Here is an 18949-nt window from a genome sequence, read left to right as displayed (position 1 = left end):
AATGAGGGGCCAACGGCCCAAAAATAGGGGCCTTATTTTAAATATTGCTCCAATATACTTACAAAGTTGCTAGAATAATGGGTTTTGCATTATTATGTATTTTCTGAAGGATATGAAGTCTGAAACCGAAATGTCTGTCATTATTTAGTATTATTTAATTAATTAAATCCTCAATGATTTGCCAGAAAACCATAAATTGTATTAGGAACAGACCAAACATATGATGCAAAAATCTGGACAGTTGAGAAGTATGAAGTAGAATGTCAAGTTTTAAAGGGTGATCCTTCAGACTAGAAGGAGTTGTGTATCATGTTCAGCATCTGAGGAAGGGGAAAACATATTCTGTCTGAATGCAGGTGTGATAGCTCTTTACCCATAGCACCACCCACCAGCATCAACTACAAACATTTCCATAAATCTGTAAAGGTAGAACACCAAGGTTGGAGCAAAAGTAATCCCTCAGAAAGACTATGAGTCTTCTGGCTCTTATGGTTGTGTCATTATAAACAGTACCATGGCTAGATTATTTTCAGTGTCTGCTATAAATGGCTTAACCCTCACTTCAGTCATAGCCATAATATGCAGTTTACATGGGTCACTCATGCATGAGATTCTAAGGCTTTGTTTCTCAAGTTCTGGTATTTAGAGATTTAGCCCTTCAGAAATGGGTCAGCAATGTTCTTTGAGGTATGATAGTAATGTATGATTCGGCCTCTGGTCTGTCAGTGTCAGCTGTACTCAGTAGCAACATATAAAAGTTTGCAATTAACAGACTTCTTCTTGTAGTCAAAAGTACAGGGTTTGATTCCTGTCATCACCACACATTTGTCCACTGTATGACCCTGAGCAAGACACTTGACCAGATAGTGATATTAGATCATGCCTGAACTAGTGCCCAGTGGGCATACCCAATTAACAAAGGTAAAAAAAAAATAAAATGGCACCTTGGGAGATGAACAATACAGTAACAATTTCACATCCCCTGACTTCTTATAATGACAGGTCATAATGTCTGCTGCAACATCCTATGATTCTACTAATGACTCTTCTCATATTTACCTTCTCTTACCTCTTTCTACTCACTCCCTTCTGAAGAACTATCTCAAAACACCTTTGCTAACTAGTCTCTGATACAATTTAATTAACAACGCTGTATGGTTGTATGTTTGTAATTGCCTATGCAAATTTACTCTTTATGAATGTTTTACTAATGTATAACGCCCCTAATCCTATACTGTAAATAGAAGTAAATGTCCTTCCTAGTATAAATTTTCTCCTATTATATTTTAGATTGAACCTTATTTCTGTATGTATTTTTTACTAACTATTTGCTTTCTTTATGTAATGACTTGTTTGTATTAACCTTAATGTGGAGCTTTTCTCCCCGGGCCTCTGCTGAAAATGGAAATATATCCAGTTGGACTAGCCCGGTAAACAAATGTAAAATAAATAAAAATAAATAAACATAGCCTCGCACATTTACCTCAACTTGTACCTTTTACATGTCTGATGTTCAGAGTTCTAAGATAGCAGCTATTTAGATCAGTGCCCGTTATTTTCAAATTTCCCACAGACTATAATGGGACAGATGTTGACAACTTAAAATTTTTAGTTTGAAGTGCAGAATACAGTTTTAGAAAGGTAGTACAAATTGTAAATGTAAATAAAAGTGAGAAAAAGTGCCTCAAATGTAACTTCACCAAAAAAGTAATAGAAAGAAGCACTTGGAGCTTGTAAATGTGTCTAAGAGACAAAAATATTTTATATGAAGGGATTTTTAGAGCTAGTAAAATATTAGATATTTTCATTATAAAATTTCTCACATTTACTGTGAAATATTTTGAAAACAGTTTTTAAAATGTTATTTTGAGTTTGTATGTAACACTTGATAATGCATTTAGAGTCTTTAAAAATTAAAACATTCCAGTGTCCTAAAATACATTTCACACAGGAAGACACAATGCATTTCTGCACTTCATTCTCTATAATGAAGTGTGTTATACTTACATCTTATGAGCTGTCAACATCCAGTCTCTTTCAGACTTGCAAGATGTGTGACTTGGAGTGTGCCCACTACCACAATGGGTGATTTATACCTTATGCTATATTTGGGGAAGTAGTAAATACAGTTTAACACTGCTGCTGTCATTCAAGGTGAAACAAACATTATATGTAATGCAAATATCCCAGTGTTTATAAATTACAGAATGTTACTTACATTACACTGTTACATCATTCTCTAGTGTACTTGTGGCACTGCCAGTGACATAGGTGCTAAACTGCAGCACTTTTACAGCCCCACCGTTGCAGTGGAATGTAACAGGGGAATGTACAGTTTGTGTGAACATTAACTTTACCTCAGAATAACATTATCCATTGTGCAATCAGGACCTGGCCATGCACTATACTCATGATAATATATGCATATATAATAGATGTGTGTGTGTGTCTTTCTAACTGTCTTTCTGATGAATGGTACATGTGAACATAATCTCCCTAATCTGAACTCCATGAAATTACAAGTCCTAGGATGCTTTTTACATTTATCAATTCTACTGTAAGACAATAGTGAGAACCATTTTTGTTTCACTCTTGCAAGGTATTTCCTCTCTTTTGATCATCACTTAACAACTGTAATCGGAAATCATTTTTTTAGCCCATCTAATTGCTAAAGGAATATTATCAAGATACAATGGGTCTGTATTCCTAAACCCAGTCAGACATTCCTGGCAAACAAATGCAAACAAATAAGTAAATAAATACATACATTTGTGCTGTTGGGTAGTTTCAACATGATTCTGGTGTTTCTTTTGTCTTCATTCATGCCTGATAGTTTCCTTAATTGTTAAATTACCATCAGTAGAATCAAAATAACAGAAAACATTTCATTAGCCTTTATATATTATCACTGCTTCTTGATGTTCATATGAAAAAAATGTTTATAGAGCACCTAAATAGCTGACTGAAAACAGCAGAAGCACTGGTTATTTGAAATACCAATGTTCTGTAAATGTAGTTAGCAACACCATCTTTTGCAGAATCTTTAATTGCTTCTGACACATTAATAGTTCACTCTGGAGAGTTTTAGATATTTTGGTAATAACTGAAAAAACATGGCCCATAGCCATGGGTCACCACTATTTATATCCATCGTAAATGTTTGGTAATTTGTCATCATGGGCATTTATTTGCTAGAGTCAGTCAGGTGACATATTGGGTTTAACACAAACATTTTTCCCCAACTCATTCATTATATTTGCTCATAAAGCAGAGAGTTTCTGGCAGTGTGACTAATTATTATCATTTCATTAGCTATGTCTGGCATAAAACTAAAAGTAGATGCTCCATTCTAATGTCTAATTTCATATGTAGTAAGCTACTGTGGGGCTATATACTAGAAAGATGTACAGTTAGTTTGTACTTAACCAATTTTTTAGAACCCACCATCTGATAAGAATTCTGACCCCACTGAAAAAAATATGTTTTAAGTCAGTCCTCTGCATTCTTGTACTTCATTTGTTGTAGTACAATATAAATATTTAGACCATGCCATACATCTACCCTTGTGGTGAAAATATACTTCTCTCCACTGCTCCTGACTTGTTTCTCCTCTATCCTTGGATTGTGCCCTTTGGTTATTGCATATCACTTTTTTCATAAGTTTCTCTCATGCCCTCTTCATTCACTGATTCACTTTTAATTGTTTCTTTCCTTACTAGAACCACCTCTGTCCTGTTTGTCCTTCCATAGAAATCACCTTCAGAACTTCACAAACTGCTCATTTGCCTATATAAGGGGTCTCACCTTTAAAGAATGATATTAGTTTTAATTTACTACTACTACGTAAGGTTGATGGTTCCGATGTTATATATCTGCATCTCATCAGCCTTGTTAAATACTTTATCATAATGTATGTTTATTATTATATCACTAGATATATCAAGACACTGTTGCTCTAATTGTACTTCGAAAAATAAACTAAGCACCAGCACCACCACAAACTTTAGCTTCAGGGTTTTCTCCAAATGCATTACTTTAAATTTCTTTGCTTCGTTTGTCAGCTTCATTAGCTAAGATGCCAAATTTATGACCATTCATGCAGACTTGCCACATCCTTTCTTATGGTTTCTGCAATCATGCACTTCCTATGCTTTAGGCTTACGGTCATTTAAAAAAAAAAAATCTTTTTTTCAGTTCCTCTACAAGACTGCTTATACAGCTATTTAAAGAGCCTAATTGTTGAAGCACACCTCAAACTTTCCTTTTTCATTAGAGATACCTCAGAGGTACCTTTTCAATTGGAGAGCACTCAGAGGCACTTTACAAAAAAAATTCAAGGTGTCCAACACCTGTCCGATGCCGATAGACTAAAATCCCTGTTGCTATACTCTGTGTCCTACAGACTACTCGGGGTGACCTCTGCCTAGCATATAAGGCAACCACGGACTCTGCCCTGAAGAAAATGCTACACATTAGCAAGACAAATGGTACTCGCTGCACCCACTCTAGTGACCTCAACATGAGAAGCGATATTAACAGGACCCGCTGGAGAGACAGGTTTATCTCCCAAAGGCTCCCCCTACTCTGGAATAAGGTTCCAGTCCTACTAAAGCAGAGCCCTTCACTAACCCTCTTCAAGCGTAATCTGGATAATTGGATGAGGAATTGCAAATTCACCCGTGGGGTTTTACCTGAGTCCCTTCTGGACAGGGACAGCAGGTGCTGAGCCACGTCTACTAATAGTACCATTACAAGAGGGAAAAAAATTGGCTAGGCTTGGAAGGGCATCAGGGCCATTAGCCTATTGACCTCCTATGATCATATTGTGTGAACACAGTCTAAGTCATTATAATAAATCATTAATTTATTTAAGTATGAGCCTTATTCATTCTACCAGTGTTTCAACCGAATTATTTTATTGCTGCTCTCATTTATGTATTCAGCAGGGATTCATTGGTTATACAAACGCTATTCATTTATTACACAGAATTGCATTTATGTGCAGTCTTGCTTATATTCATAAAAACAACCTCATTGTATTTAAGCATGCACGAGTTTTACACCAAAATGCGACATCCTGGGTATGTACAGCTCTAATAAATGCTGTGAAACACAAATGGCACTTCATGTCCAGCTGAAGAAACACATGGAACTAGAAATTTCTCAGGTGTCACACATTATGGCTATCTACATTCACCCTGCACAGCATGCGCACTGGTGGGAGGGTTACAGTATCATAGAGGTGATGGCCACAACACTGGTAAACGTGGTTATACACTCAGTGCCCAGTCGTTGGGCGATGACACAATAACAATCATGCTTTTGCAGCAGTTTTGAAGAGTATCCCTGGAATCTACTAACATACTTCTCAACTTCTTTGCTTAGGAATTCTGGACAGATCCAAAAATAATGACTGGGACAATGGATCGAAAAAGGGCAAATATCTGGACATCAAAAAAGGACAGATTTAAAATATTGATCTAATTCATTTGAAATGTTAACAGGACAACAAGTTTTGCATTAATGTACATGTGGTGAACAATAAGAGAGGACCCAGGTTCGGAACTCGGCTGGCTTTATATGGAAATAACGCACAAAAATCAGAAAGCAGAGCGAGAAGCCTTGAACATACTTCTCAAGTGTACCTCATTACTGGGAACGTACCTCATTTGGGGTCTTAAAATGATCAAGTTCCTCGAAGTTCCACATTTAAAGGGTCTGTCACGCATTCAATTTTGGGAATTTTTTTAACTGATATCGATGGTAAACAGAACTGAATCATATCAATCAATTAAAAGATGTTTTTATCAGTAAAACCACCAAATTTTAATCATCTTATGATCTTCCTAAATGAAGTAAGCTGTTGGTATGTGTTCCACATTTTGCCCATTTGTTCCACATTATGAGGGGATGTTCCTCATTTTAGAGATGGAAGGATGAGAGGTGTGGCCTTGAAAAGGCAGCTCAATGCACGGCACAAATCCATGCCATCTTCTTGCTCCCAGGGGGTATATATTGTGTAAAATCGGGTTATATTGGCTAGCCTTGCAAGGGCCCTAAAGCCGTTAGCCTAGTAAAGTCCTATGAACCTATAATGTCTGCCAGACATGGTATGGCACTGCAGACTAGGGTTACCACCTGTCCCACTTTGCAAGGGACAGTCCCTCTTTGGGCAGTTGTGTCCTGCAAAAAATGTGAAAAAATGGCAAATGTCCTGAGATTTTAGGACAAAATTATTTTCTATATTTTATGTCATAGTTGCATAAAACAGTTATTCTGTATCTGAAACACCTAAATGTTATAAGAAACAGAATAAGGAACTAAAATGCTACAAGAATAGACTTTTATTCAGGCAAATAACTGAAGTTCTGTCCTTTGTACTGGCCGTGGGTATGTTTTGCCCTGCAAAATCTGATGTTTGTAGCACAAATGTCCCACTTTGGGCATTTGGAAAGGTGGCAACCCTACTGCAGACTGACTGTAATTCTCAGCGATTCACCAGAAAATCAAAACGTTTTACAAGAGACGTGCAAAAATATGAGGCAAAATCGGGGACGTTCGAAAGGTATGCCCGCTGAGAAGGAGATGAGATTTTAAATAATATCTACGGCTGGCACACTTATGCTCTGCACATGGTAAGCCACAAGGGACCCCAACTGTAAAATAAATTGCAGTTCAACAAGAGAATACATTTTGTTTCTTTCAGGATGACTGTTGTCTATATACTTAGTTTGCATAGTTTTACACCCCCTAAAAAGTCCCCATGTGAGTCATGGGAGGGGGTGGTTTGTGTGCTAAAGAGCTCCATATTAGATGATTTGGTGAAAAAAATAGCGACTGTCAAATTGGGTTAGTCTTTCACTGACGTGTCAAAGCTCTTACTGTAGCGTAAACAAAAGTTAGCTGTCTAAGTACCCAGGATAATTGCAAAAGACCGTAACTGAAGTTCCTGGTTCGGTGCCTGGCTTCGGGCGATCGCAGCTCGTTCCACAGTACAGGCTGGTGACTCTCCTTCGGGCGCGATCGCAAGGGGGTGCCTTCTGTGAGCAAAACGAGGTTCGCGGTCAAGGGATCCAACAAGCCCAAAAGATTAATTGCAAACCAAAAAACTCTTTATTAAAGTGTATCACTTCCTATGGTAATTACAGCTTAGCGGAAGTACGTCAGTTGTTATCTGCTTTGCTGCTGCTGCTGCACTGTACAATTCAGACAGAGAGAAAAAAAATCTTCCTTCTCTCTTGTCTCTCTGCCCCTTTAAGAGCTCGCAGGAAAGCTTTAAATTAAACACTTCTTCTCCGATTCGGTTGGATTGGGTTGCAGACTGAGACCCAGGGCGAGGATTTAAGCGAGGGTCCAGGTTCGGGACGCGGCTGGCTTTTTTAATGGAGATGGGGGTGTTTAAAATATAAGGGGAACAAGCACAAAAATCAGAGAACAGAGCGAGAAGCCTTGGAAAGGGCAGCTTCTAATGCCTGTTTCTGCTTTGGTGTGAAACTGATCAAGCAGCTGGAGATTTTCGCTGATGAAACTTACAAATAGGAAGCAATCGGCTGGGGCTCTTAATAATATAATTGTTTTGGTTCTTGCAAAAAAAAAAAAAAACAAAAATGCAAAGATTGTTTAACGTCGAGACCCTGTGCGGTGAGTAAATAGATCCCCCTACCACCTTGGAGTGGGAGAGGGAAATAGTGGAGGTTTTAAATAACATATTCAACAGAATTGCGGATTTCAGCTCCTGTAAAGTTGCACTTGCAAAGCATGTCCTATTTTTGCTTTGGATCTGGCAGCTGGCTCTCAGGATAAGAGGGAAAGGAGATCCCTGAATTTCCTAAGTGGATCGACACACAGATCTCTGTGGATTATTTATGCAAACGGCTTGATCCTCTTGTGAATTGCTTCACATTTTCTAGGAAGACATCTGTGCGGATTTCAACATTTTTTTCCCGCTGGGGGTTCGATTCAAGGTCATCTGTGTGGATGTAAACGTGGATTATAATTTTGCGTGGATTACTGCGTCTTTTTTGGCGGATCCGTTGCTTTTTAATAAGGATTTATACCCGTGTCGAAATGGATGGTAAAATGAAGCAGAGCAGAAGATCGAGGTCTCAAAGGGACCGGGCGAGGAGGAGAAGGCAAACCGATGCCAGGGATGCACGGGATCCAAGTCCTTCTTCTGGATCGGATGGGGAGCAGAGCCCCGGTAAGGAAAACACTGGCCCAAACAACAAAAAAGCCGCCCCTCCGGCCAGAAACCCCAGACCCCCAAGGCGAAGAAGACGGGAGTCCAGCTCCCAGGAAGAAGAAATAATTGATGGATTTGCTATAGCCAGCTTCGTGACTCTGGAAGCCTTGGAGGTAATATATACAGCATATTTGTACTTATCAGCATTTGCTTTGAAAGTATTTCTTTCTGAAGCACAATGTCTTGGCGCAGAGAAAGGAGCTAAGGTCAGAAAAGAGAGTAATTTTAAATAGTGTGTGATAAAATAGCAGGTTGTGATTCTGTAAGCAGTGTACATTGGAGGTGAGGTGTTTGTAGGGTTTCACTTCTGTACTACAGCTAAAAAGTGACTGGCATTTGACAGAGAAGTAATAATTAAAAGTATTGTTTTGTCTTAAACTAGTATTGTCTCAGTGCTGACAACTTGACAGTAGAAGTCCAAAAGCAGCATGTTTTGTAGCATCCTAGGCCCTTATGACCCAGCTGTAATGTATGTGTCTGTGTAAGAAGCTTGCTGGGAACTGTGGCACCTAACTAGGCCACTAGTCACACACAATTTTCCTTTGACTAGTTTGCATTCACTGCTTGTTCAAGAAAAATAGTTTTGTATCTGTTGGAAGATCAAAATCTTATGTCTACTTGAGGTCACATTGTATTAGTATATAAGGCTCCAGGATGGACTCTTGAAGCAGAGGGCACACACATATGATTTTCCATGGAGGTCTCTTGTAGAGCTGAGTTTGCTGTCACTAGATGTTGACTGTTTACTAATTCAGTATTTATTACTTGTTTTATTCAGTGGTGGGAGTGTGATCCCTGTTACTCCAAAAATCCAGTAGATTTTTTTCTTATGGCTTTGGCGAGATTGGAATGCTTTTATGTCAAGGAGTATGTCATAACAAATGTCCAAAAAAAGTCCCCCAAATCAAGTTAACTTTGTTATCTAATATGCATACATGCTGCTTTGGTATGTGTTTAGCATATAATTTACTCAACAGCAAACATATGTCAATAATGTATGTTTTTACACAAAGGTACATTCATTACTCTGCTTAAACTAAGGTTTAATTGATGTTATTTAGATTTCTAAAGTAATAATAGAGGCAATTGTTGCACAACTGATCTATATATTTAATATGCAAAACAGTTCTTAACCAATAAATGTTGCTTTTTGTGAGCAGGAATTGTTTGAAATTGTGAGGCACTAACTAGCCTTTGTTTTATGGGACAGCAAAGCAATGGAGTAGCTTCTAGTCTTTAAACTTAAACATTCAGCATTTTACCAACTAAACTGATTTGAGACAAAAATAAATAAAATAAAATAAAGTAAGCTGCAAGAACTGGCACCCTGAAATGGGAGAAGTATGAACTGAAATGTAACAAACTTTAATTGTGTTGTGTTTTCTTACAAAGAATTTTTTTGTTTCAAAAGCAGGCAATGATATACTCTTGACTGATTCATCAGATATATGTGCAGCTGAATTAATTCCATGTGTAAGCAAGCATATTCCAAACAGTAAGGTCTAATGATGTGCTAATACAAACCGTGCTCATTAACTCTGTATCTGTAGTTCCACTGTTGTGGCTGATGAAATGTCTTAACTCATGGTCTAACCACAGAATGTGTTGTTGTTGTTTATGATTTAGTAGAAAGTTCAGTGGTGCAAGTTTTAACATGTTGGCGACAGTTGAAGGGGATGGCACCCACTCATTAATTTTTCTGTAAGTTAGAAATGAAAACATACTAGAAATACATTTATAACATAGCAGCTGCAGACATGTTTGAAAGTGAGCTATGACGTGGCTAAAATGTGGATATACTACTGTGATAGCATGTAAAACAGATGTAGGTGAGCCGTGGCTACAGCTACACTATTTTGGAAGGGCACTGTTTACCTTTTACTTATGTCTGTTTCTTTCTTTCTTTCTTTTTTTTTTTTTTTTTTTTTATTACAACAATTGAACACATAGGATCATAAGAAGTTACTAGGCTATTGGCCCAGAGGCCCTTACAAGCCTAGCCAAGAATTTAGCCCATGTTCCAACAAGTCAGCACCCAATGCCACTGTCCAGCAGGGACACACCGGTGGAATCCCAGGGGTGTATTTTCTGTTTCAATGTTTTTTAAAAAAAATGGGGAAAAAATTAGTGAATAAAGTATCAGAATGGTAGTTATCCATCTTCCCAAAATCCAAAAGGAAGCAGTGACCCTAGTGTTAATCACAGCTGTACTTTGGATTGGAAAACAGATACCTAACTGCAGAGAAATGATAGGAATATCAAAGTAGTAATTAAGAGAGAGGGGAAAGGTGTGAATTAAATGGTAAAAAAGAGGAATTCAAAAGAAACTGGGTCAGATTACAAAACGTGCAAGTCAAGGTAATGATACAGATCAGTTTAAAAGCAATTTCTATGAGGTGGTACCTATATGGGGGGGACCAAAGGGACAGTTTAGAAATAGGATGCAATTAAACTTTCGATATCAAGGCTTTGTTCATAAGAGAACTAAGAAAATTTAATATGTAAAATAGAAGTCTGAAATTATTAGTGAATATGGTGTAAAACACAATACAGTACAAACACTGATATTTTCTAAAGTTGTCTAAAGCAAAACATTTGACACATTAATATAGTGAAATTACATGAGTATTTACACAGTAAATAATGCAGTTTTAATTTCACTGAACATGGCAAATTTGTTTTGTAGAAGAATATTCATGTTAAGGTACACCTGTGTGCACGTTAGGTAGGTATTAGAGATTTTGCATGAATATTTGTAAAGTATACAGAAGAATAACCAACTGGCAAAAATTGTGGTCATAGAGAAAGGATTATTTGTCACTGTGGAGAAGAGTACAAGTCGAGGGCGTTCTAATGATAGCATGTGACATAAATAAACTGGTTTTAAAAGATAGCTGGAGAGAGATGTCTCTTCGAATTACATCACTTCAGACAGTGTGGTTTAGCTAACTGTTGACAAAGTAGGATCTTATTACCAAACCTGTTTCTGAACCTTTTCTTTCTAGGCAATAGTTGTCAAAACATTTGTAAAAGAAACTGACGTGAACTAGTTAAATTTGTTAGCCAAGGTCCCCCTTGTTGTTTAATGCTGTGGACATGGATGGATTCTCCTGGTTTTCTTTGCAGAGTACAGCTGTAACCCAGCAATGCTGTTTGTTCCTTGTTTCATATTACAAGCAAAAAGGTGCCAGTGTTGGATTCTTATTGGGTGCTGATCACAACCCCATTAGAACCATTGGTTCTGGATATGAATGCTTCTTATTGATTGGCAGGAAGTGACTTAGCAGTAGCACAGTTTGTTTTGGGGGATTTTGAGCTCCCTACTTTGGGTTTATATTAGACTTGCCTTTTGATTTGTTCCATTAGAGTGATGACCTGTGATCTGATCTGTCAGTTCCCCTCCCCCTTGTCAGCTTTTTTGACCCTGATTGTACCAAGAGAACCTCAAGGCAAGGTCGTTATGTACATATACTTCTGCAGAACAGTTGACGGCAGATTGTAATCATCAAATTATGTGCAGGATCACACTGGGTAGTAGTAATTTATCAGTTACAGCTAGCTATGCATACCATGTTTTCTGATGCTGATGCTAATTAAGTATGAAGAGACACAAATTGTTGCCATGTGTCTGATTATTGAGATTAAGTTTTTTCATTGACAGGCTGTTGTCTTGGCTGTCTCCTTGCTATACCTCCCACCCATTTTGATCATAATGATGTTTGAAGAGAGTGGATGTTAAACATGCTCCATTTCTTCTGCTTGATTGGCTGCTATAAGAAAAATGAATGCAGTATATTACGTGATTCTCTTTAGCAGTGGGATTATGTTGATAATGTATGTCTGAAAGATAGTTGAAACGTATTGTCTTCCCGGACAGTAATGATGACATAAATCTTCACCTGCCCCGATAAAGATAATATTTTATCATCTTTTCGGAAGCCAGTAGCGGAACCCATCTTGTGTCTTCAGTTATATATCAGTCTGCCAAAAAAGAAAAAGAAACAAACTGTACATGATGCGACTAAGAAGGCAAGCTGGTAGTATTTGTGTTGTGGGCTGCCTTTTCGCTAATGTATGTTGTTTCAGGATTTATGCCTCTGCTGAAAAAGGTATATGTGACATGTAGGGTGTATCTGGATAAATGTCACCCTGGTGTGTAAATTCTGTTTGTTTTACCTTATGGTCAGATTTATTGAAAAGATTAACATGCACTGAATCGGTTAACAAATATGCGCATAAGGTTAATGGTCTGTGCTTTATCTAAATTGGCGACAAGTGTAGAAGACATTTAAGGATAAATGCACAAGAGTGGAATGTAGTGACGTCTGATGGTTCCATTTTTTTCAGCACATTAGTTAAATTAAATCCAGGATGGCAAACATAAACTGGTGAAGGAGATCACTACTTGAGTAGGTCTGAATTCAGATGTTTTAACAAATCTGTGTGTGGTGGAGTTCTGGATGCTGCAGATGAAACTCAAGTATAATTTTATTGTGAGTTTTTGTGGCAGTTCACAAGACACTTGCAGCCTTTCTAGTTATGACTGCAAACCCCGGGTGCCTGTGTGTCCAGGTTAAAAACATTCAATCTTTTGGTCAACATGTTTTCAGTAAATAAATAGTTCTACTACTGTTAATGATTGACACAGAAATGTATAAATCGTGTATGTTCTGAATGTGGTCATCCCCTTAGTCACATAAGAACATTTTATCCTTGTCCCATTTTACCAGCCATGACTCGTTCTCAGGATCTTTGATAAGTCTTTGTTTTTTTTTACTTCAGTAAAACATTTTAAAGCTAGAGTTGAAAGGGGATTGAGTATGCTATACCAGTCTTCTAAAATGTGTCCAAGATCCTAAATTGTAGTCAACATTTTTCACTGCTACATTCAAAATAATTCTCTGACCTGTAGATGACAAATGTCATTCATTCTCTGTTTACTCACTTAATCCAATTCAGGGTCACATATGGGGTGCCAACCTATAACATGTTACACACATGCATGTACACACACACACACACACACACACACACACACACACACACGATACACATAACTTAGTGGCAGTTTGAAGGCTTGTCAGTTCACATGTAACCTCCTTTGAGGATGTTAGAAGAACTAGACATAGTCAGCAAAACACCATACGAATGCAGTGAGAACTTGCACACTGTACACCTACAGCACCCCTTGCTGAGAACAAACCTGGAAAACAATTGTGAAGGCTTAAAATCAATATTTCACAGAAAGTGTGGTGGAAAAATGAAGTTTCTGCATTAGATCATGGAATTCAGTGCAAGGAAGTAGTTACAGTCTGTACTGGGTAGATGTAATAAAAGTAGACATGAAATGGATGAGTTGCTACTAAGTGGCTAGTTAAGTGATACTGACAGACTAAACAAGGGGTTGATGTCCTGTTGGCATAAGTTTATTGAGTGTTGTTTCCTCAATGGCATAAAATATGACATTCACAGCACACTTATTAGATGGATTGGAGGACGAGTGTGACTGCTTGGATTCCCTACATTTTCCAGCCCCCCCCCCCCACTCTAGCTGTAAGATCAGTTTATGAATATCACCAGCATGTGGATACAGGTTGGCACGCTTCCAGAGTCTATGTGCATTTTTTTTGAATGTTTGAATGATTCAAAACAGTGAAACCACTAACATATTAACTGTGTAATTGTTTCTGCTCATGTCTTTTTCTTCCCGTGATGCCTGCCTTTTTTACAGCCAGCCCCTATCCTGCTGGCCTACTTGAACAACATTTATGAGTTTAGGGTACATACATGCCCCATGAGTGGTAATGCGTACATATCAGCAAGAGAGTTACCCACATAATGCATAAATCCTCTTTGTAACTGCTCTGCAAACATTTTTTTCAGGGACTTCTGTACTCCCTCATTTCAGTTTGCTGTAGAATCATTTATTATAATGGACATCTATTGTGAATTTTTTTTACTTTATAGTTTACTTCTTTGTAATCCATCTTGTGCTTTTCTTTATCCTGCATTGTCATTTAAATTGGAGCATGTTTGTTAATTTTCTTTTCTGCTTTTATGTCACATCTCATATAAATGCTTGCATTGCTGGTAGAATGATACTTCGAAGTACCCACAAGAAAATTTAAGGGCTAATACTAGAGGATTTTAAGTCAACACATCACTGATAACACACTACAGTGGACATATTTTATTGAAGTATTTTAAAGTGTCAGAAAATGCTAATAGGTCTCAAGATGGTGGAAAACAATCAGTACTGAACATTACTGGCAATAGGTTAAAAAACAGAATACATTTATTCATCAGACACCCTACACTGTGATATAGGTGAGAGACATTATACAGAATTAAGCAAAGCTAACAGCTATGCAGACATATATTTAAATCTGTTAAAATTGTCCAAGTCACATCAAGAGGTTCTGACATTTCCTATCGGGTGTAGATATCATTAATGAAATCAGTCTGAAGTAAGATATTCATATATTGTAAAAGAAATGCTGTTGTTTTTTCTATTGTGTCAATTGATTATGTCATTGGATCATGTACTAACACGTAGGCAGATGGGAATAATTCCAGTTTCCGAGGCTGGCTTTTGCTGCTGGGAGTGACTTCAAAGATTAAACACTGCCTAGGTTAATACAATAATTATTTACATGAGTGCTACATGAAGGGACACTTGAATTATACCAATAACTCAGTCGTTTATTTGTGTGATGAACTTCTGCTCTCGCATTGACATGTAGGAGGATGTTTACTTTTGTATCCTTTAATATAGGCATGAAAGCTTATTAAACATGTTTTGTTGTTGTCCATTTTAGTGCCATGCAGTTTCATTAAAGTGTGTACAATTATCTCTATTTTGATAGAAATAGGTGTGTAGAAGTATATTTATACTTTAAAAATAAAACAATCTTGTATAAAGACAAGAATGACTCTAGCTGTCTCTCCCACCCACCCCACCCCCACTTAAGCTGGTTAGGAATCATGAGTCATGAAGTACATTTTCAGACAGAAACAAGGGCATCTGCATATGTCGAGTACCTTGTATATGCAATTGCTAAATTGCAAATGAACGTGTGAATTCAGACAGCTACATGTATGCACAATCTAAAGATCATCTGGGGACATTTTGCTGTTAAACTCTTTATGTAGCACTTGTATTGACAGGGATCAGTAGAGGTGCTTCAGATGAAATATGATAAATCTGTCCTTCATTGCATTCACAGTGCAAATGGTTTTGTGTTCAGCCATTTAAAATGCAATATTGTAACTGAGCGGAATGAAAACTATAGAACGGCAAATGGCTGACTGTTGTTAAGTTTTATGAGTACGCACTTAAAAGTAGGTAGTGTGTAGGTTTGTTTTGAAGAACACTTCTGCTGGCAGTGCATATTATGTGTGGGCCCTTTGATGAAAAGTGCAGGCATGTTTCTGCTCAGGTTCCATAACCACAGGCGCTGTTGCACTGTTTGGATTAAAACAGATAATTTGCCACATAATGATGTCATTTCTGTGCATTTTGTAGTCCTGTTTTAGTAATCAGGAGTAAAAGTCGACACTGTACCCCCAAAGTGGCGTAGTCCACATCTATGCTGACAGAGTGTTATATTTTGCCCACATGACTGCAAAGAGCAGTGTCATAGTCACCGCATTTGTCCTACCCTTTCTGCAGACTTCGAAAGGGGTTAGGCTTTGTACGCATTAGAAGAAGTTAACTAGCAGAATACCTTTACACTGTGCTACAATGGAATTAGAAAACCTGGTTTTAGTTAAAAATGTGCTTACGTTTTTGAATGCAAATGTGTCAGGTAGCAAATGTGCTTAAGTTTTTGAATGCAAATGTGTCGGGTAGCAATTGTGCTTAGCCATAATTTTGTGTTACGTAGCTTGGAGAGACTAAGCATAGTAACATGTTTTCTTATTTTTAGTAGCTACCTGCAACTAATTTCTGCTCTGAAAGGAAATAATCAATGAAGCCCCTCCCTTAGTGCTTTCATGCTGAATTTTCAGCGAACTTTTTTTTCCTTAAATTAATTCTCGTCACTCAACATGGGTTTTATCGTTTAAATCATGGCTCACAAACTTGTATTTGCTAAGGCTTTTCAGCACTCAGCTCTTGTATGTTGCTCTGCTTTCCTCTTGGGATATGCTAATATGACCTTGGCAGCCCCAGTGCTAAAGCAGTGTGGGTATATTAGCATATTCTAGGGGAAGGAGTGCGTCATAACCTACAATAATCTGACAGAAGTCTTTGCTAGTAGGTGTTTGTAAGTTTGGACTGAAACTTAAAAAATTTTATGGATGCAAAATTAAGACCCTCATTCGTAAAGTGGTTATTTCCTTTAAGATTCGACATGGAAATCTGGTTTGCAGATTTCACACACTTTATTTTGACAAGGATTTCTGATATGTTCTACTCAATGCATTTTTTTATTTTTTGTGTTCAGAATCTATGAGGAAAACTAAGTTATGTTTGTGAGCATATGTGTATTTGTGTGTTTATGTGTGTGTGTGTGTGTGTGTGTGTGTGTGTGTGTATATATATATATATATATATATATATATATATATATATATATACACACACACACACACACACACACACATATATGTATATGTATATAGGTTCATAGGTTAGTACTAGGCTATTGGCCCTAGGGCCTATACAAGCCTAGCCATAACAATTCCCTGGATATTTCTTCCCATAATATTTACTTCCCTGGACCCCTGTCTAGGAGGGCGACTGACATGATCCCTGGGGTGAATTTCCTATCTTCCATCCAATCGTCAAGGTTCCTTTTGAAGAGGGTCAAGGAGGCGCTCTGCTTGACATGTATGGGCAGTCTGTTTCAGAGTATGGGGAGTCTCTGGGTCAGAAACCTATCTCTCCAGCATGTTTTGTTCATTGTGATGACAAGGTTTAGATCCCTGGAGTGTGTGTGTGTGTGTGTGTGTGTGTGTGTGTGTGTGTGTGTGTGTGTGTGTGTGTTTGTGTATGTTGTCTTTCGGCTTTTCCCAGTTAGGGGTCGCCACAGTGGAACTCCGGTCTGCTAATGATTGGCAGTAGATTTTCACGAACGCCGAGGTGCCAGCTCGACGTCCAACCTTCAACGAAGGCACGCCCATTTACGCATGTCTTTCGAACGCCCTCCCAACCACGGGGAGGACATGCAGACTCAACACAGAAGGCACTCCCCGCACTCCAGCCGAGAATCGAAAGGGAGAACTTCTTGCTGTGAGGTAACAATGCTACCGCTGCACCACCGCGGAAGTCATGTATGTATGTATCTATGTATAATATATACACACACACACATGTGTATGTATGTTTGTGTTACATACATGTGTGTGTATAGTGTAATGTAGATACAGAGTGCCAGTGACTGTAGCAAAGGGAACTGAGGGTGTTTAGCATTGGTGATGCCTGAATGGAGTAAAAGTCAGATTTAAACTGGGAACTTCTGAGAGCAGCTTATCCTTTGAATAAGGATCTTTATGGGAAGGAAGCTTTCTGTCTAGTTTTTTGTGCTCCGTACTAATAGGCAGTCGTAATAAAATACATTTTTTTTTCTGTTTCTTGCAGGGAAGTTAGTATCCCCATACTTCCTGTACATATATGTTTAAACCTCAATAATGTTACCATCTCCATGTTATCAGATTTAACACAGTGAGTCAGCTGTACTTACAGTGTTAAAGTTTGGAGATCTATATGTCATTTTACAGTTTGCCAGAAAATAATTAATGCTTTATTGAGCCCTGATTATACTGGGGTGTGAACATAAAAGAATGCTGTTGCAATGATTGATCTGTCCAAACATCTCCCAGTTACTTCATGTGTTTCCTCTATTTTGTATTGGCATGCCTTTTCTGAAGGATATGAAGTTTAAAACTCGAATATCTGGCATTATTTAGTGACTACAATCCTCAGTGATTTGCCAGAAAACCATACATCTTCCGAGAGAGGCAGAACAAAAATATGATAGAAAGCTTGGACATTCTGGGAAATTCTGGACAGTATAGTGGTATGTATGCCAGTTCATGGGCCAGTGCATCTCCGTTCTGGTATTACCCTTCTAGTCTGCAACTGCCCTTCCATTCACCCACTCCCTGACAACTGTTACGTCTTTGGAGAATCACCAAAATTCTGAGAGAACAGCACCTTTTGGGTGTGTAGGAAGAAGGAATACAATTTGAATCTGGAATTAGTGATACATATTGTATGTAGGCATTATTTCACAGAGAAGGTTGTGCAGGAAGGCAGCTCTTTTTGTGAAGTTATAATCCCAGAAGCATGAGGAAATTTAAGCCATGTACTAGCTTGATGGTACAAAGTTAGGGCATCTATCTATGCTGGCATCCCAGGTTCCAGATGACCTGTTGAAGGGTGGGGATACAGGATGAGCAGGTAAAACAGTCTCATCATTTCTGGGATGAGGAACATAATGTCACAGTAACATATCCAAAGGGGTCCCGGGGGGGGGGGGGAGGCTACAGAAGTGGCTTTGTCCTTCCTGGGTGCTCATCTCAGAACTGACATTGTAGAAGCCTTCTGTGTGTGTGTGGGGGGGAGTAAACAAGTGGAGGGCATTTTAACCCCCCCTTATAATAATGTGGCAGTTCCAATGTCTCATCACATATAAAGCGCAGTCGGTGAGATGTGCATGAAATCAGGAAGGGTGAGAGAAACAGAAGAAGAGTATATAATGA

The 18949-nt window shown here is 38.2% G+C and overlaps 1 protein-coding gene across 5 annotated transcripts in view; it reads left to right on the top strand.

Annotated features, from left to right (window-relative positions):
- Window positions 1-6839: 6839 nt before the first annotated feature.
- The window catches only part of FBRSL1 (fibrosin like 1), a 3021780-nt gene continuing 3009670 nt past the window's right edge, over window positions 6840-18949 (top strand). For 2 of the 5 annotated variants that reach the window (XM_044068720.1, XM_044068719.1), the window contains exon 1: window positions 6841-8355. In XM_044068720.1, coding sequence (XP_043924655.1) covers window positions 8068-8355 — 288 coding nt within the window. In that variant the 5' untranslated portion in view covers window positions 6841-8067. Of the gene's footprint in view, window positions 8356-18949 lie in introns of all 5 variants that reach the window. The other 3 variants (XM_044068722.1, XM_044068724.1, XM_044068723.1) reach the window with 3 other exon arrangements.

This window comes from Protopterus annectens, chromosome 4.part0 (genome assembly GCF_019279795.1).
Source record: "Protopterus annectens isolate FY-2018-M chromosome 4.part0, PAN1.0, whole genome shotgun sequence".
Taxonomy (NCBI): domain Eukaryota; kingdom Metazoa; phylum Chordata; order Ceratodontiformes; family Protopteridae; genus Protopterus; species Protopterus annectens.
The sequence above is the reverse complement of the archived record's forward strand: the minus strand, read 5'-3'. Positions and strand labels throughout refer to the sequence as shown.